The sequence below is a fragment of the Oreochromis aureus genome, linkage group 7 (assembly GCF_013358895.1).
Source record: "Oreochromis aureus strain Israel breed Guangdong linkage group 7, ZZ_aureus, whole genome shotgun sequence".
Taxonomy (NCBI): domain Eukaryota; kingdom Metazoa; phylum Chordata; class Actinopteri; order Cichliformes; family Cichlidae; genus Oreochromis; species Oreochromis aureus.
In genome coordinates, this window is record NC_052948.1 from 3,767,908 (window position 1) to 3,784,099 (window position 16,192).

General features: G+C 42.7%; 1 protein-coding gene across 3 annotated transcripts in view; it reads right to left on the reverse strand.

Moving 5' to 3' along the window:
* Positions 1–982: 982 nt before the first annotated feature.
* The window catches only part of hipk2 (homeodomain interacting protein kinase 2), a 65,817-nt gene continuing 50,607 nt past the window's right edge, over positions 983–16,192 (reverse strand). Inside the window, exons 6-15 of one of the 3 annotated variants that reach the window (XM_039615399.1) lie at positions 15,716–15,900; positions 15,421–15,583; positions 13,306–13,435; positions 12,762–12,883; positions 9,853–9,983; positions 8,727–8,909; positions 8,253–8,576; positions 7,491–7,735; positions 7,218–7,378; positions 983–7,039 (exon numbers count right to left, since the gene is read on the reverse strand). In XM_039615399.1, the coding sequence (XP_039471333.1) occupies positions 6,575–7,039; positions 7,218–7,378; positions 7,491–7,735; positions 8,253–8,576; positions 8,727–8,909; positions 9,853–9,983; positions 12,762–12,883; positions 13,306–13,435; positions 15,421–15,583; positions 15,716–15,900 (2,109 nt within the window). In that variant the 3' untranslated portion in view covers positions 983–6,574. Of the gene's footprint in view, positions 7,040–7,217; positions 7,379–7,490; positions 7,736–8,252; positions 8,577–8,726; positions 8,910–9,852; positions 9,984–12,761; positions 12,884–13,305; positions 13,532–15,420; positions 15,584–15,715; positions 15,901–16,192 lie in introns of all 3 variants that reach the window. The other 2 variants (XM_039615398.1, XM_031725990.2) reach the window with 2 other exon arrangements.

Consider the following 16,192-nt stretch of genomic DNA (forward strand, 5'->3'; position numbering starts at 1 on the left):
AGAGTTGACCTTCTTCCGCTAGTTCAAACGAAAAATATTCTATTACCCTAATATGTAATTATATGCAGGTCAGCTAACATTACATTTACAAGCCTCAGTCTTATCTTTATAGTTGTGAGACTTTTAAGGCTGTGGTATCAAACAATTAATGCGTTTGTTTCTGTTGCTATTTAACACATTTCTGAAAACAAGTTAATGCTCTATGTAAATTTAAAAATAATCATCCTAGTGGCAAAGATAGGGCCCAGTGATGCAGCGTGTAAACGTTGCCCATTGCAGAGTTTTGTGGTTGCAAATAAATGGAGATGATTAGCATACCTGATCACGTCACTGCAAGTTGACGTGAACATCAAGTGAACATCATGGCGAACACCGCCACCTGGTGATGGTGTGGTGTATAGCCTTCTTTTTATTCTTTTATTTATTTCTCTCTGAATCTTGCTGCGGTCACTGGATCAAAATGTCGTGAAAACCAAACGTGACTTAGTGTAGCTAATGAGCTAAATAAAGTCCTTTAAATGGTTAAAAGGTGAGACTCCATTGTTTTCAGAGAATACCAAGAACTACATTTTATACTACCACATTTATATAACAGCTGTAGCTTGTGTGCAGTTTCAAAAATGTGTAAATTTATGATGAGCTTATGCAGTTACATATTATAGAGTATAAAAAAGGGCTCTCTCTCAACCATTTACAACTGTGAAATAAAATAAAGCAATGAAAATCTTTTTTACACATTTTTTACATGCTGGTACAAGCTGGTTTTCAACTTTGAATACATTGCATGGCATAAAATATTTATTTAATTGTAATACACAATAAGCCATGTCCAGACATTTTAATTAATTAATTTTAGATCACACAGCGCAATCTAACTGCACTTAATTCTGAGGTTTTGCAAGAGACCTATACTCAGTGCAAACAATGAAGCTAAGTCATGCACACACACATATACCCCAAAGTAGACAACAGGAGACCGATGCTGTGACTTAACAGTTTAATGTAAATCCAAGACAAAGTGTGATTACATTTCTACACATATACAATATGCATATGTGAGCATACAAATTCTCATTAATAACTCGATTCACCTCGGAGACCGAAAAAATGATCAAAAGTAACAGTGAATAACAAGCTATAACATAGTTCACCACAACGGGAGCCCCTTGTCACCCTACAGTTAGTAAAGAGGACAATTAAAATAACTATATTCTTCTATTTGACGAAGCTGTTTGTCTGTTAAAATCCTCCTGTAAAATTTACAATGCTATCATTAGTTTTTTCGAAGCCTAATATAAATTCACTCCATTTTTCTACAACGAAAATGATTAAGAGAAGCACACGACATCATAATGGTAACACAAGCGCTTAGTAGCAAGTACTCAACTTGTTAGGAGGTTTAATTAATCCTTTTTCTTATTGTCATTATTATATTTATTTAAACATTCTATAAAGCCAGTAAAATATCCATTCTCATAACATACTTAATATTAGGCTAAGGAACAGGGTATACATTGAACGCTACGTCAACAGATTGAAATAATGAGACATCACACCCCAATAAACCAAAGTAAATAAGAAAAGACAATAAACAGAGAAGTATACTAGGAAATACTGCAGCACACATTAGCTTTATCGACAAAGAATGAGATTTTACACCATTGATAAACCATACAGCAATGGACACAAAAGGGGGTCAGGGTTTGACGCGCTCTTAGGTCTTTAGAAAATGTTAACAAACTCAATTATCGCCTTCTTTGTGTGAGTAGTTATTTAAAACTGCCATAACTTGATTATTATAATTTGATTATACTGAGGATCCCAAAAGGGACAGTGATCCTAAGATTAAGACAAACAAGAAAATCCATCTTTGAATGTAGTAGCTTTGGTCTACCAAGTATTCCAGTAAAATAACCCAAATGTTTAAAGTTCTTAAATGTGGACCCCAACATCTCATAACATTGCAGATTGGGGTAATCGGCTGGTGCAGATCAATCCATATCCTGGTTGTGCGCGAATGAATATTAACTCAGTACGTAAAGAAATCACTTTTTAAAGTTTCAATAACTTGACGCCAGTGTCGGTGACGGCATCAAACCTTGACCACCTTAACCTGAATTCCCCCAAAGAATAGCCAGCAAAAGGAGCAGATCCCCTTAACAAATATATATTAAAAACCAAAAAATAAAACAAAACAAAAAACATACATAAGGGCTTCAAGAATGCTCGTGTAACTAGATTATGAATTTCCTGGTGACAGAATAGTTCATCAGCACATGATTTATCCACCTAACACTTGTCCTTAAACTCCTTTGTACTTTGGGAAGCAGCTGTGACTTTGCCAAATGACGTACAAGCATGTGATTTGACGTTGCAGGTTGCCTGTTCGCTTACTAAGCTTCGAGCCAGCTTGGAGGAGTTTGTTCGAAGAAGACTAATGTAGCACTGCGTGCGCCGCGCTCGCAGGAATGTTTCTCAGTGTTTCCAAAGCTCCGGGACGACGAGTATGCAAGATGACACCGTGGGCAAAAGTGGAAGTTTGAGTGTATCTCAGGAGAATGCCAGGCTTCATAAAGAGAAAGAGAGAGATATGCTGCCTTATGTTTTCTCTAATTTAAACGTCACCTTAAAGCTTTGGAGGTATTATTGGTCATTTGGAAGGCAGTACTTAAGAATAAAGGTTGTTGCTGGGAAGGCTACACTCACCACAGCAACAGAAAACATTTTTATACTCTACTTAAGCACATTTTGGTAATTGTAAGGTCACTCGATCTACATTAATGCTCATATTTCTTCTTCCCCCCCTTTTTTCATAGAAAACACGAAACATTGGTTAAGTGAAACAAAACGATAGACAAATGTATCGTACACATCAAGTTATTTTTCACCGTGTTTGTTTGATTTGAGAAAATAGCGATTATTCAATATCCCCAACTCGTGATACCGGTAACTTTACATAATTAGTCTCATGTGGGACCTCGCTGGAGAACAAATGTTTAGTTATTGCATCATGCATGGCCACAAATGGTGTAGAAATTAAACTAATGGTCACCCACGGAGAAAGATCTAAAGCCATTCCTGCCACTTCCTTTCACTCACAGGTCACATATTACATTCATTTTGTGCAGGTGACCACGCTTTTAAAGGTATACTTGGTATATTTTTGATTATTTCCATAATAATTAACGGGCCATTCTCCTCAATGGCAACCTTTAAAATTAATTTTCTTACACTGCTAATAAAGCTACAACATCAACAACAGAAAAATTGATCATTTTAGACAATTATTGATTTAATCTAAACAGGGGCCAAATATGAGGAATAATCAAAGTAAAACATTAAAAAACAAAAGCTTTCAAACACATTGCAGCTCTTCTAATGGTTAAATGTCCAGAAACAAATAGCTGTGCTGTTTGCAAGAAGTATGCCAAATCCTCCCTGTGCATTCGTTTGTTGTACACACATATACATTTCATGGTGGTGAAACAACATGTCCTCAAAAGCACTTGTAAAGCATTTAAAGATGAGACCAGAAGTTATTGCCTGTCTGCAACGCTGTGGAGGATTGCTTGTACTGTGCTGTGCTGTACATGATCGATCTGTAAAAGTCTTTGGTGGGACAAGCAAAAGAGTCAGAGTGTGTCAACATTAGCCCCATCCTGAAAAGAGTGGGGGAGTGGGGTGGGGTCTGGACAGCAGTGTAGCGTGGGTAATGCCAAATTCCCTCAAAACAGTGGAATGTTTCAGTAGTTTGTGTCATAACAGAGGAGCTAAAAGATTTCCATGGAAAATCACTTCCCTTATGTGTGTGTGTGTGTGTGTGTGTGTGTGTGCTAAGGCCCCAATGACCCAGAAGAAATTAAGTAGGTAAAATAATATCAAATAAAAAGACAACAAACGACGTAACCAGCAACATACTATGTAATCACATCTTTAAGCGCCTGGACCCGAGGCTTGCATGCTGGAGCTGATGGGGAGGGGAGAGTTTTGAGGAAAGTACCGGGATAAAAGACCACTCTGGGGCCCATCGGGGGACCGCTGGATTTCAAACCTGGGCATGGCATCCTCAAGACGAGCACGTATCGATAAGGGCCCCCAGTGGATTATCGTCAACTCAACACTTATCATCTTCAGCAGTGTTGCAACACTTTACACAGGTGCAACCACCTCAACAAAATACTAAATATCACTGTACATCAACCCCCAGGTTATAAAACAGAAATGAGCCTGACATATAATAAAAACACACGCACACGCACGCACACGCTCTGATAAAACATCAACAAGAATTATTGCAACAATCTCTAAAAATAAACACATGTACTACAGCCATGTCCAAAAGTTCAAGATAATGTTTAATAAAAAAAAATCACTTCAAATGCAAGTACTATGGCATACCATGAAGGAGAGGGGAAGGCTTTCACTAAATCACCAGCAGTTCTGATGTGCCCACGTTCGAGAGGACAAAGGAGATTAATTTTATTATTAGCTACAAGAAATTGAAATCTATTAAATCAAGCAGCAAACACACAAAGCGACAGCCCTATTGGTTCTCTAAGTGTTCGGTATCCTGTCTGGCTGGCATGGCGGTGTCTGTGGTGAACCTGGTTCGAAGACAAATGGACAGCGACGACAAACCATCCACGATGTGCCCTTCCAGGTGTATGCTGTGACATTTCCCTTCTGTTCCCTTCAAAACCTCCGTGAATCAACTTCCAATTATCTTTGCTGCAGAAACAAACAACAAGAGGAACACATGAAAACAACAAAAAAAGGATTTCTGTCCGAATGTTACGCCATTCGGACATGTTGAGATTGGGCTCAGTGTTTACTATCAACCTGCTCTTTGCCAACTTGCTACTATTTTAGTCCCATTTAAAATCGAGAGTTTCGCCCTGCCCTCCACAGTCCCCTGCTAAACTGACCCTATGCTTTCAACCAGCCCCTTAACTCATGCCTACACTGTACCTCTCTCAACAACCCTCAATACGCTGTCTCTTTGCTGCAGCCAGGCTATCTAAAGCCTTACAGAATCACCCTCGTGGCAACACTTTCCGTCAGGCCCTTCGCTCGGACTAGCTCTTAACCTGCCTCTGCTGAGTCTCAAACATTTTACTGTAACTCATTCCTTGTACACGAAAACTGAGCCAATATCGTTGCTCTGCGATCACGACACGCGTTTCCCTCGCGTGGTTCAAAAGAAACAAAATCCTAACTAAAGCCACATTTTGGGTGCCACTGTGATAGAGGTTTACAGCTACAGCTATACTGTACATTTTCACATTTACATTAATATCCACAGCAAACGTAGCAAGAATTTATCTACGACTTTGGTAAGTACCCCAGGCAAGTTATCTCATGCACACATAATAAAAAAGCTTAGCGTGATAAAAGCTCTGACATTAATCTTCGTCATCTACGGTACGCTGTCATTAAGGACAAGAAACAGCAAGGGCTGAGCCTACACCTGGAAGAGAGCTACAACTGCCCCGATTAGGATGTCAAATCAGGGAAACATGTGTCTCTAAGTATAGCTATAGTCTCTTGTGGCTTTCAGGATCCAAGCCAAGTAAACTGTGTCATTATATCTGTAAGGCACTACGAGGAAACAATGGTCAAAACCTAAAGACTGAAGAGGGTTTTGAGGAGGTGGACTACACACGCATGGCTGACAGTAGCACACACAGACAATCACGTTGCACATGCCTATGTTATTATAACCACTTTGTGCAATCACATTAAAAAAAAGGAACAAATTAATCTATTGGTATCCGGGGAAAAAAACTTATTAAAAAAAATGGTGCAGACTGCTACATTCTAAGAACGGGGCCCAGCTAAGACACCTAAAACTGAAGTATTATCATAAAGGTGAAACAGAAAGGAAAAATATCTATAAATACACTAAAAAGTTTGTTGTCTTCTCTTGGTTATATTTCCAGAAGCCTCCTCTGCTGGAGGAGGTGGCGTGGGAGGAGTTGCCTTTCTATTCTCCCCACACCACGAATGATTTGGAAATACTGAGACAGTTCAAGGCCATCAATATTTTTTTTCTTTGAAGAGCAGCAGGTTTCCGTATTCCACCTTTTCCCAGATTTCTCGGGATTTCTCCAGTCAGTAACCCCTGTTCGACAGTCACTTCCCAAATGTAAGGGGGAAATAAAAAGCAAAAAAACAAACCAGAAAACATCCGCTGTCTCAAAAGGCCTTCTCCATGCTTCCCTGTAAAACTAATGAGACTTATTAAAGTAAAGAACAGGCAAATGAAAGCAGAAACTGACCCTTTCAAGAGAGAAAAAAACAAACCAAAATTTCTTGAACTGAATCCCTCGAAAATTCAACTCCAAACTTTTCCTTCTAGAAAGGCTGTGAATCGTATTTTTTTCTTTTGCTCTCTGTCGTTATATCTTCAAGTTATACATGACAGTTTCAGGAGGATTGCAAGTTCCTCTGTCTCTGTTTGCGTCTGAGGTCGAGGGGAAGATTTTGGGGATGTTGACGGGCTCTTGTTGGGCTGAGGCTGAGGAAAGGAGCAGCAGCGCTGGGTCAGGCTCTCCAGTGTCAGTCAGTGTCTTCTCTAGAGGTAAGGGTACTGGTTCACCTTGGTGGGGCTCAGCGGGTATCCAGTGTAGACAGTGGAGGCGGGCGAGGCGCTGATGTAGGCCTGGTGAGCGAACTGGGCCTGGTACTGGCTGTGGTGCAGGGTGGGCGAGGGCAGCACACGGTGGCCCATGCTAACTGGAACCTGGTGGACGATGCTTGGTGGATAGCTTCCGTGCTGGACCGCGTGGCGTGCCGAGCTCTGTGACGCCACCAGGTGAGCCACAGTGCTGGTAGAACCCAGAGCAGCAGGAGCGGTGTAGGTGTAGAGATGGGGCTGGCTAGGCAGGTGCGTGGCAGCCAAATGTGGGTGAACGTTGCCTGCGTGAGAGGGGCTATTGTGATGGAAGGAGTACGGGGCTTGAGCGGCGATGTTAGGCGTGATGTAGGCCTGCTGGCGCCGATGTCCTCCGTTACGCTCGGCTACCATGTGCTGCTGGGCCTGAATGAGGGGATGACAGAGATTAAGTAGTGTCAGTGGGTGGATTTTTCCCCTTTCTTTAGCCAAGCTAATCAGATATGAACCATATATGACCTTAAAAGGTGCGAGTGATATTAATAAACTCTTAGCAATGAGGTAAATATAACAAGTTCCCAATAGTTGAACCCTCTCACTGTACCTGGCTGAGATTGAGAGGCTGCTGCTGGAGGGGGTGTGGCCCTGAGCGCTGCTGTCGGTAGGACCCGCCTCCAGTTACACCCCCGGCTATGTGATTATTGCCAGGCACCACTCCATTGGTGGATTTGAACTTGTAAGCTGAATTCTGATGGTTCATTGCATCTGCACAGGAAAGGATACAGATTTGCTGAATTGGAAAGGAGCAGCTATAACCACATAATAGATAATCTACCTAATGCTTGAGGCCATGTTTTGCAAGAAATCCGTCATTTACCTGGCATCAGACGCTCACACTCATTTAGGACCTCACTGTTCTGGGTTTTGAGAGGGGGGATGATGATGGTGCGAGGGTTTCCATTGTTGTAGTTGTCCAGGATGGTGGTCTTTGTGTCATAGCTGTTGTTGTTAGGGGGTCTCGACTCAACAGTATAGGGACTGTTGTTGCTGGAGCAATAGGACTCTGGTGAATCATGGACCGTCACACAGCTGATGACATTCTTTCTCTGCTTAGAAGATGAGCTGGAAAAAATAGAAGCGAAGCAGAAAGAACACAGTTACTGGTAATGCTTAATTGAGCCAATGCTGGTAATATATTTGAAGCTATTAACTATTACTACATTCTAATGTTAATTGGATTTATTGACAAATAAATGTAAATGCCTTACTCTGAAGTCAAAAACTACATTTAAATGGTTTGCAGGTAAATTGAATTCCATTCTGACTTCTTCACTTTTACTTAGTTTTAGTGTATAGCATAACACAAAATACATCAAAGAGATTAGCATTTGTTAACATGATAGAAAACTGGCTTCGAAATGCCAGGAAACACATCTCCAGCTAACTTAAAGCAGATGTGTTCCATGTTTTTGAAAAGAGTCTTTGCTGTCTTTATCCTGGATGATCTAAGACTACAGCCCTTTGTGATGTGATTATTAGGGAAATTCATATTGCACGAGAAGTTCCCAGATTTCTTCCATCAGTAAAGATTCACAGTAACAACAAACGCTAACCTGTAAGTGTGCTAAACAGCACTGACCTATTGTTTTGTTTGTGGTCATCTTCCTCATCTGTGTCGCTGCTGATGGTGATGATGCTGACAGCAGGGCTGGGTGTGTCGGGGATGACGATCGTCTGTCTGGGGATGTTGTGCTGGTGCTGATGGTCTCGAGTGGTGCTGGAAGCCTGCTCTGTTTCACTAGCCCCCCACCCTCCACCCCCACACCCTTGCGTGGGCGGACAGTTAGAGGTCGAGCCATTCTGTAGCACAGCGCAACGCGGGGGCGTATTCTCCTTCACCCGCTTTGAGCGCTGTGGAGACAGCACCACTTGAGAGGATGAGACCTCGTTGGTTGACATGTTCCTTAAGGAAAGACAGAGATGAGAGAGTGAGTGGCTGCGGAGGGCAAAACAAGCAGATGCTGGACCTCAAAATTAAAAGAGACGTGACCTTTGGTAACAATCGTTAGCTTCCAGTATGAAGATTTATTAAGATCTATGAGACTTTAGGTACCTGCCAGACATCTGGTGCTGTTTGTTCTTTTTGGAAGAGGAGTTGTTATTGGTTGAGGGCTTCCTCATAACATGTGCCACTCCCACATTGAGTGTCTGGTTGGATGGGAGGGTGACGTGGCCAGCCAGCAAGGCTGGCTGCTGCATGATGGGATTATAATGGCTGCCATGTGGGTGGGAATTCCTGTAATATAATACAATTTTATGTTACCACAATGTTAAAAACAATAAGGAATCTTCAGGTAAAGTAGCCTAGCAGTGTACGAAATACTAAAACAAACAAACGGGCACGTCAATCAGTCAAATCTGACATTTCCAGGGGATAAGGAAGACTGGATAAGTACTTCCTAATTAAGCCAGCAGGTGGCAGCAGTAAACTTTTCTAAAGAAGAAGGAGGAGAAAAGAGGATAAATGAGAGAGAGAGAGAGCAAAGAGGGAGGGCAGAGGAGCTGACACCAGCAGCTGTGGAGCGATAGCTCTGCAGAGGAAGTGCGACACTTTCCCAATCGTCTCTCTGAGGACAACAGAGCTGCCACTGGACAGGAAGGGAGGGCGACACAGGGAGGGGGTTGTCTTGTCACAGATGGACAGCTTAGAATGAATCTGAGCATACATGGCTGCAGCAGCCATCCACACAGACACGTTATATACCTGCATCCCCCTTATCTCCCTTGGGTTGCATTCTCCCATCTATCCATCCATTTATCAAGTCATCACAGTGACAGGCTATACTTGATAAGATTTCGCTACATGTATATATGCCATCTCCCTGAGGTAAATCTGCTCTTATAAAATTGAGGATAAAAGACTTGTCACACAAGTACAGGCTTCCTCATGAATTGGTCTCGTGCATATTTTCATAACATATTTGGACTGATTTAAGCCATAAACGACTACTTGTTCTTAAAGCCTATCTACGTAATTTCTTTTTTTAATCTGTCCTGTCAATATACGTAAATTGAGCTACAGACAATGGGGATTTTAAAGTGTCAGCTTATTACATTTGTTTTTAGTTCAACAGAATCCTTGAGAAAAATGTAGGTTAAAAAGTGTTGACCTCAATATTCATTGCGCTGCAAAATCAAAGGAATAAAAGTAAAGGCAAACAAAAAACACTGCTCTTCACCTCCAGTTGGCAAGGGTCTGTGTGCTGCTCATGGAGTCGGGGATGACAGTGGCGTGTTGGACTGAGGTGTGGGTGAGCTGCTGCCAGGCTGGAGGCAGCAGGATCTGCTGGGTGCCGCTCGGCCAGGCCTGCTGAAGAAGGAGAGAAAAATGAGTTGGAGGGTAAACAAAGATTTAAAGGTCAGGAAAAAGGAGACAAAGAAAAACAGTCAGCTGCCATGTAACGACATGTCCAAGTCATTATTTATTATTGTTTTGAATTTTAGGAATCATGTCACAGGACAGGAAGTTACACTTTTTGTTTACATTGTATGCATTTAAATGCTCGTTCACACATTTTAAGCATAAAAACAAAGGAGACTCGTTGTACTTGGCGATTAGTTTGAGCCTGTCGTGATAAATGACAGCGTCTTTTCAAAAGTGCATAACAGATGGTTTAAACTGGCTACCAGGCACATTTAATATGAACTCTGCTAGCCTCAAGGAGACATCCATCGACAAAAGAGATAAGACCAGGACTTAATAAAAATGTACAGCAGCTCCTTTGTTTGTGTGCCTGTGTATGACGGAGTAAGTGTATGCATGCGTGCGTCTTTATGGTTTTAGTGTGATTATGTCTTTGACTTGACCAATGTTCTAATTAAAGTCTTAGAATCTATTCAAGCTGCTCTGAAAGAGGCTACTTTGTATTTCTGATGCAGAACGAGAGGACTATCAGGCAAGCTACGCTCCGAGATGTGCCAAGATGAGTATGTGTGCCTGCATGCCTGAACACGTTTGTGTGTTACTGTGTGTGTAACCCTAATAGTTTAATGCAGTTCTATTGATTAGCACTTTAATGTCAGGGCTAATGAATTGTTCCTTTAATACCATTTGCACATCTATTTACAACGGCATCACTATGTGCTGCAGCACACACACACATTTAAATAGGGAAAGACGGAGAGAAGAGAAAGAGAACAAGAGGCACAAATCCACATGCAAAGCAGATAATCTGTATATATGGCCACTGTATTTTACCTTCTCATCAACATTTGCTTTGATCTGGTTGTTTCTGTCATATTTTAACACAAAATAGCTGGTCTGTTTTGAAGTGTGGTTGCAGTTGAATTGTTTTAATCTGAGGCAGGTTGCAAAGTCCAGTGCTGCAGGGGGGCATCTGCAGGCTAGCAGAGCTGCCTGGTCTGTGTACCGATGACTGACATCTCTAATGGAACATTCTGGAGCTGGAGATGGTCTTTACATCTAAGACCACATCCAAGGTCTTTTATCAACATGCCATTAAGAGGCTTCTAATACATCCATCCATCTCCCGCTCCTCCTCCTTTCTCTATCTCCATTCCTGGTACTCTATATCCCCCTCTCACTAGGCGTCTGCGTTGTGTAACCAGCCTGTCTGCCCTGAAATGGTAACCCAGTTAAGAGACCATTTTCTTTCAACTCAAGGCCTACCATCGCTATCAGTGGCCCAAACGCCTCCCACCTCGACCTACACTCCCTGGGTGAAAACCCTTTGTCACCTCAGGGCTTTCAGAGCCCCAGCTCTTACTCCCAATTGTTTCCACATTTTCTGCATTCCTGCTCCAGATAAAGGTCCCGCTGGTTTTCCTGCCTCCCTGCTTGGAGGCTCCTTCACTCTGGTCTCTCTATCTGCACACATAGGTGCTTGGGGGCTAAACTTGCAAGGGTGCGATGTGGGCAAAGGGTCGATGGATGACATTAAAACGTAGGCGGATAAAGTCATAGGTAGGTGGGAGAACACACACAAGAGGCAAAAAAACGACTCCGCTAAGCCTCGAAGACCCCCCACAGTAAAGGAATAAACACAGAGAAAAACACACACCACACACCCAGTTATTAGGTGTGCTGTTTGCTGGCCTATATAAAACATCTGCTTACGTTAACTATTGCCTGTCTTTGTTTAACATGTGTGCGCACAGTGGGTATATTGAACACCTGCAGAACACGGCTGCAATGTGCAAGCCACACGTGATACGATAATAGAACTGACATTATCCTTACTGTGACATAAGTCGTGTCTCTTACGTCTTTGTTATTATTTTAATATCCGCGATACCCATTCTTGCGATGCTGTGAGTCCTCTGGTCATGCAAAGCCTGATCCAAGCTTACCCTGACCTCCGAGGATCCTCTGAGGCCTGTAATTTGGAGCGCCTGACTTGGAAGCAGCCGTGGAGCTAATCACCATTTGGTATCTGACAGATTAACCCACCATAGAAAACACAGACATGTGCACACACATACACACCGCTTTGCTGCCTGCTTGCCTGCCTACTGCATGATTAACTGGAGATAAGGGAGTGCTTCAAACTCCCTGGATTCTCAGGGATATTTAAAGCCTTCATGGAAATTTCCATAGGGAAAGAGGTGGCGTGGCAATGGAAGCAGTCTACTGCCTGTGTGCAGAGAGTGATGCACAGTTATTCTGCTACTTGCAACAACTGTATATTAGCAGCTGCAGCTCCAGCCCCACCGTGGAGGCTCTGGTAAAGGCCTTCTCTGTGTGAAAGGCTCCTGCCTTTGAGTGCATCAGACCGTAGCAGCCTCAGCCTCCAGGAGAGTAGGGGCAGATGAAGAGAGGAGAGAGAGAAGAGAGGAAGTGAGAGAGAGAGAGAGGGAGGGAGAGAGAGAGAGAGCGAGAGGCACAGGAAAGCTTGCCTGAATGCACTCAGGAAAAACAGCTGCCAGCAGGGGCAGGGTCAAGAACATCGAGTGATTTCCATCCTCCATCGATAGATACTATTCTTAGTGAAGGCTTATTAAAAAGGAAAGCAGAGGGCTTTGTTTGAATGTGAACAGTTCAAAGTTCATAAATGTTCCTGACAGGCACTCTCTCTGTTAAGATTCAAACTCTATTAGTTCGTTTTCTGCGATACTTAAAAGTGCCTACCTGCGTGAGAAGGCCAGGTTGAATCTGCAGAGGCTGGGCACCAGGGGCCTGCGTCACTATGGGAACAGCATTCTCCATCCGCACGGAGTAACTGGTGTGCTTGGAAGGGGATGCCTGCAGCCCTGTGCATTAATAAAGCACATGCATGGAGGATGTCAACAAACAAGAAAATCTGTCACCTATAAATAATGTTGCTACAATATTTTTAAAATAAATTCCAAAAGATCAAATGTGGTTTACATGCTCACAGTGTGCCTGACTTATACATAAATATGCATTCTGTTAAGTTTGATATAGAAAAAACTAAAAAAGCAGCAGTTATGGAAAAGAATAAAAATAATTATATTAAATTTGCTCAAATGATTAATTGCCTCTAGTTATCAATGAATCACAGTTGGAATGCTATGACTGACACTGCCTGTGTGCTGAAAAACAAAAAGACAAGCAAGTAAAAGAAGACTGTTTGTGCAGTGAAATACTGTCTCTGACCAGAAATCTGATTTTTTGAATTTATGCAATTTACGGACTGCAAAGACCTCCTCACCTTGGAATCCAGGTGGGCAGACTATGAGCGCCTGCTGGAAGGGGTCAGGCCGGGCAGCGCAGAGCTGAGGAGCCCCAGGCTGCAGGGGCATGCTCCTCTGGGCCACTGCTGCCATGGAGGCAGCGGAGGGCTGGTAGAGTGTAGATTGGTAGTTTAGTATGGAGACATCAGGACTTGAAAAGGAAAGGGTGGCATTGTTGGTGGAGGAGGGAGCCAGGTTGGTGGCCTAAAGGAATGATTGGACCAAAATAAAAATCATGAAAGTGGAGGTACTAATGGGAGTGACAGGGAAGAAAAGATGAGCTCCAAGGATGGAAAGGCTAAATATAAAGGAACAATCGAAACAAAATAACTGAAACATTAAAATGCAAACAACAACCAGCTCAAAAGGAGACAGACAGTGAGCCACAGATGAAAGAATGAGAAAATTGGGTGTATGATTTAAACATGCCTTAAAATATTCAGACTGTTGATTTGATTAATTAGAGGGAAAGAAAGAATGTGAACAGAGATGCAATCAGTTCGAAGAATAATCAACCATCAATGAACAAAATGTCACCAGAGCAAATTTAGAATGATCAGCGCACAGACCCTGACGAGAATAAGGCACCGCTGGACAGGAAATCCACTCTGACAGTACACTTCATTTATTGATGCTTTGCATGTCCCAGTTTGCCATAAGCGTAAACCACACGGCAGCATGAACATCTCTTTTTGCTTAAATTGTGAGTGTTTAAGTCATAAAGACATTATATTATAAGCCAGTTTAAATGCAAATGCTACAGACTAATAATAGGCCAATATAATACGCTGCAGCCAAATTTGACACTTCATATCACAGCTTCACTATCTACCCTCCAAATCAATTATGCATGACAGAAGCAATATTTAACAGCCAACAGTCATTGTATAATTACGTAAGCTTAGGTAACTCCGGCATGTCTTGACCATTAATAAGGCATGTGGATTACGAAGACTGCCTGGGAACATCCTGGATACAAACAAATGCTTTTAAGAGACAGCATTTGCTCAGCTTGTAAGCAGTATATGCTCCACAAGACACGTCTAATTTTAGCCCTTCATTAGGTGTACGTCGGGATGGAGGGAAATACAAAGACGGTGCTTTCATTTTTCATTTGCTCTCTTTAGCGTCTTTGATGAACACCAGGGGAGAGAACATAATCAATATGGCACTGTGGCATTCATCATAAACAAGCAAAATACAGGCCAGATGCAGTCTAGTCTTACAACTGAATCAAGCTGAATAAATCACTAACTTAACTCTGTCCATACGCCCTCAGAGCCAGGCGCAGAAAAGACAAGCTGAGGGAATGTTAATTCATTTAAATCACAGCAAGATTGGGTTTTTGTCGCATTCCACTCAGTGTGAGCTGGCTCGATATAGTTGGTGATAAAGAACTCTGTTTACTAAAGAGAGGGGGGGGGGGGAGCAAGAGTTGTAACTAAGCACAATCTGGAAAACCTTGCAACCAGACGCTTGGTGATTCCGGCAGAAGCCAGAAGTCAGCAGTTTCGATTCACAGACCATACGCGAGCGAAGCGGTAAAGCACCACAGGCTCAACCCGGGGAAATGGAAGGAAAGAAGAGGAGACAGAGGAGGACATGAGTGAGAGGGGAAAGAGAGAGGAAGCCTGGTAAAGGGATTCTTAAGGCCTGAAAGCCCCAGAATGCAAGGCAAGCAGGAAGTGTGGCTTGTCATGTGTGTAATCAGCACTTTGTGACAATCCCACAGGACCTGGGGCACGGACAAAATGCAGGCAAACAGATATGCATGCACCAAAGCAGCAAACATGGATACGCACAGAAAAACAGGAAGAACAGACATAAAAAATATAGAACAAAGGTGCAAACAGCTGCATTTCTAAGCTGTCTATATTCAGCTCAACAGCCCTGTTTGATAGTGACCGTTTGGTATGTTTGTATTTTTGACTCTGCATTAATTATTGATTTGAGCACTTACTCTGCATGCTCCATTCTATGTTCTATGCTTTTATTTTGAAGGTTCCGTATGTTTTTTTATTGGGACCTATCACGCAAATACAATTATCTTAGCCCTATTAGTGTACTGTTGAATTCTTTTGGCTCACTCTCACCTGGCTGTGCACAGTGTTCAGCTGGTTGTTGAAGGTCATAGTGAGGTTGGTGGAGGTGCTGGGGGCCACATGGGTGATAAAGGGTGTCTTGCTCTGGTTGACCGTGTCGTACATGTTGACGCGACGCTTACAGATCTCCATATTTTGGAAGCACGACTTCACACTGCACGGACAGAGAGAGTGAGGGAGACAGACGAGGCATGAGCACTGTGTCTGATGACAGTGGCAGATGTTGCATCGCTGTTCAAAATGATAATTATATAAACAACAACAGCAGGGCTTGTTGAGCTCGTACTGTGTGCTGTGCGGGAAATCAAGGAGATGAGACATAGTGACAAAAGGGTGGTTGAGTGTTTCGACCGGGGTGATCCTCTTGTCTGCATCGATGGTCAGCATCTTGGTTAACAAGTCGATGAACTCCCTCCTGTCGGCCTTCTCTGCCAGCATGTCGCTCCCCTCCAGATCTGACGTCATGTTTACCTGGAGGCACAAAGCAAACAGAGCAGACATTTAGCATTTCAAACACTTCTCCATTTTCAAGGATCTAATGTGCTTGCAGATGACAGAAAAATCTCTCCCACAGCTTATTCCCATAGGGGAACCTATTAATACCCACAAGGCCTCATACGTTTGGGTGTCAGTTTGTGTGTCGTGGAGTTTAGTGATAACCTTGCACCTTAGCGGCATTATAAACATTTGTACTGGTATTCATAGCAGGACTTGAAATATCCCCAGGCTGGCGCCTTCGCTGAGATTTTTATCTATTCCTGAG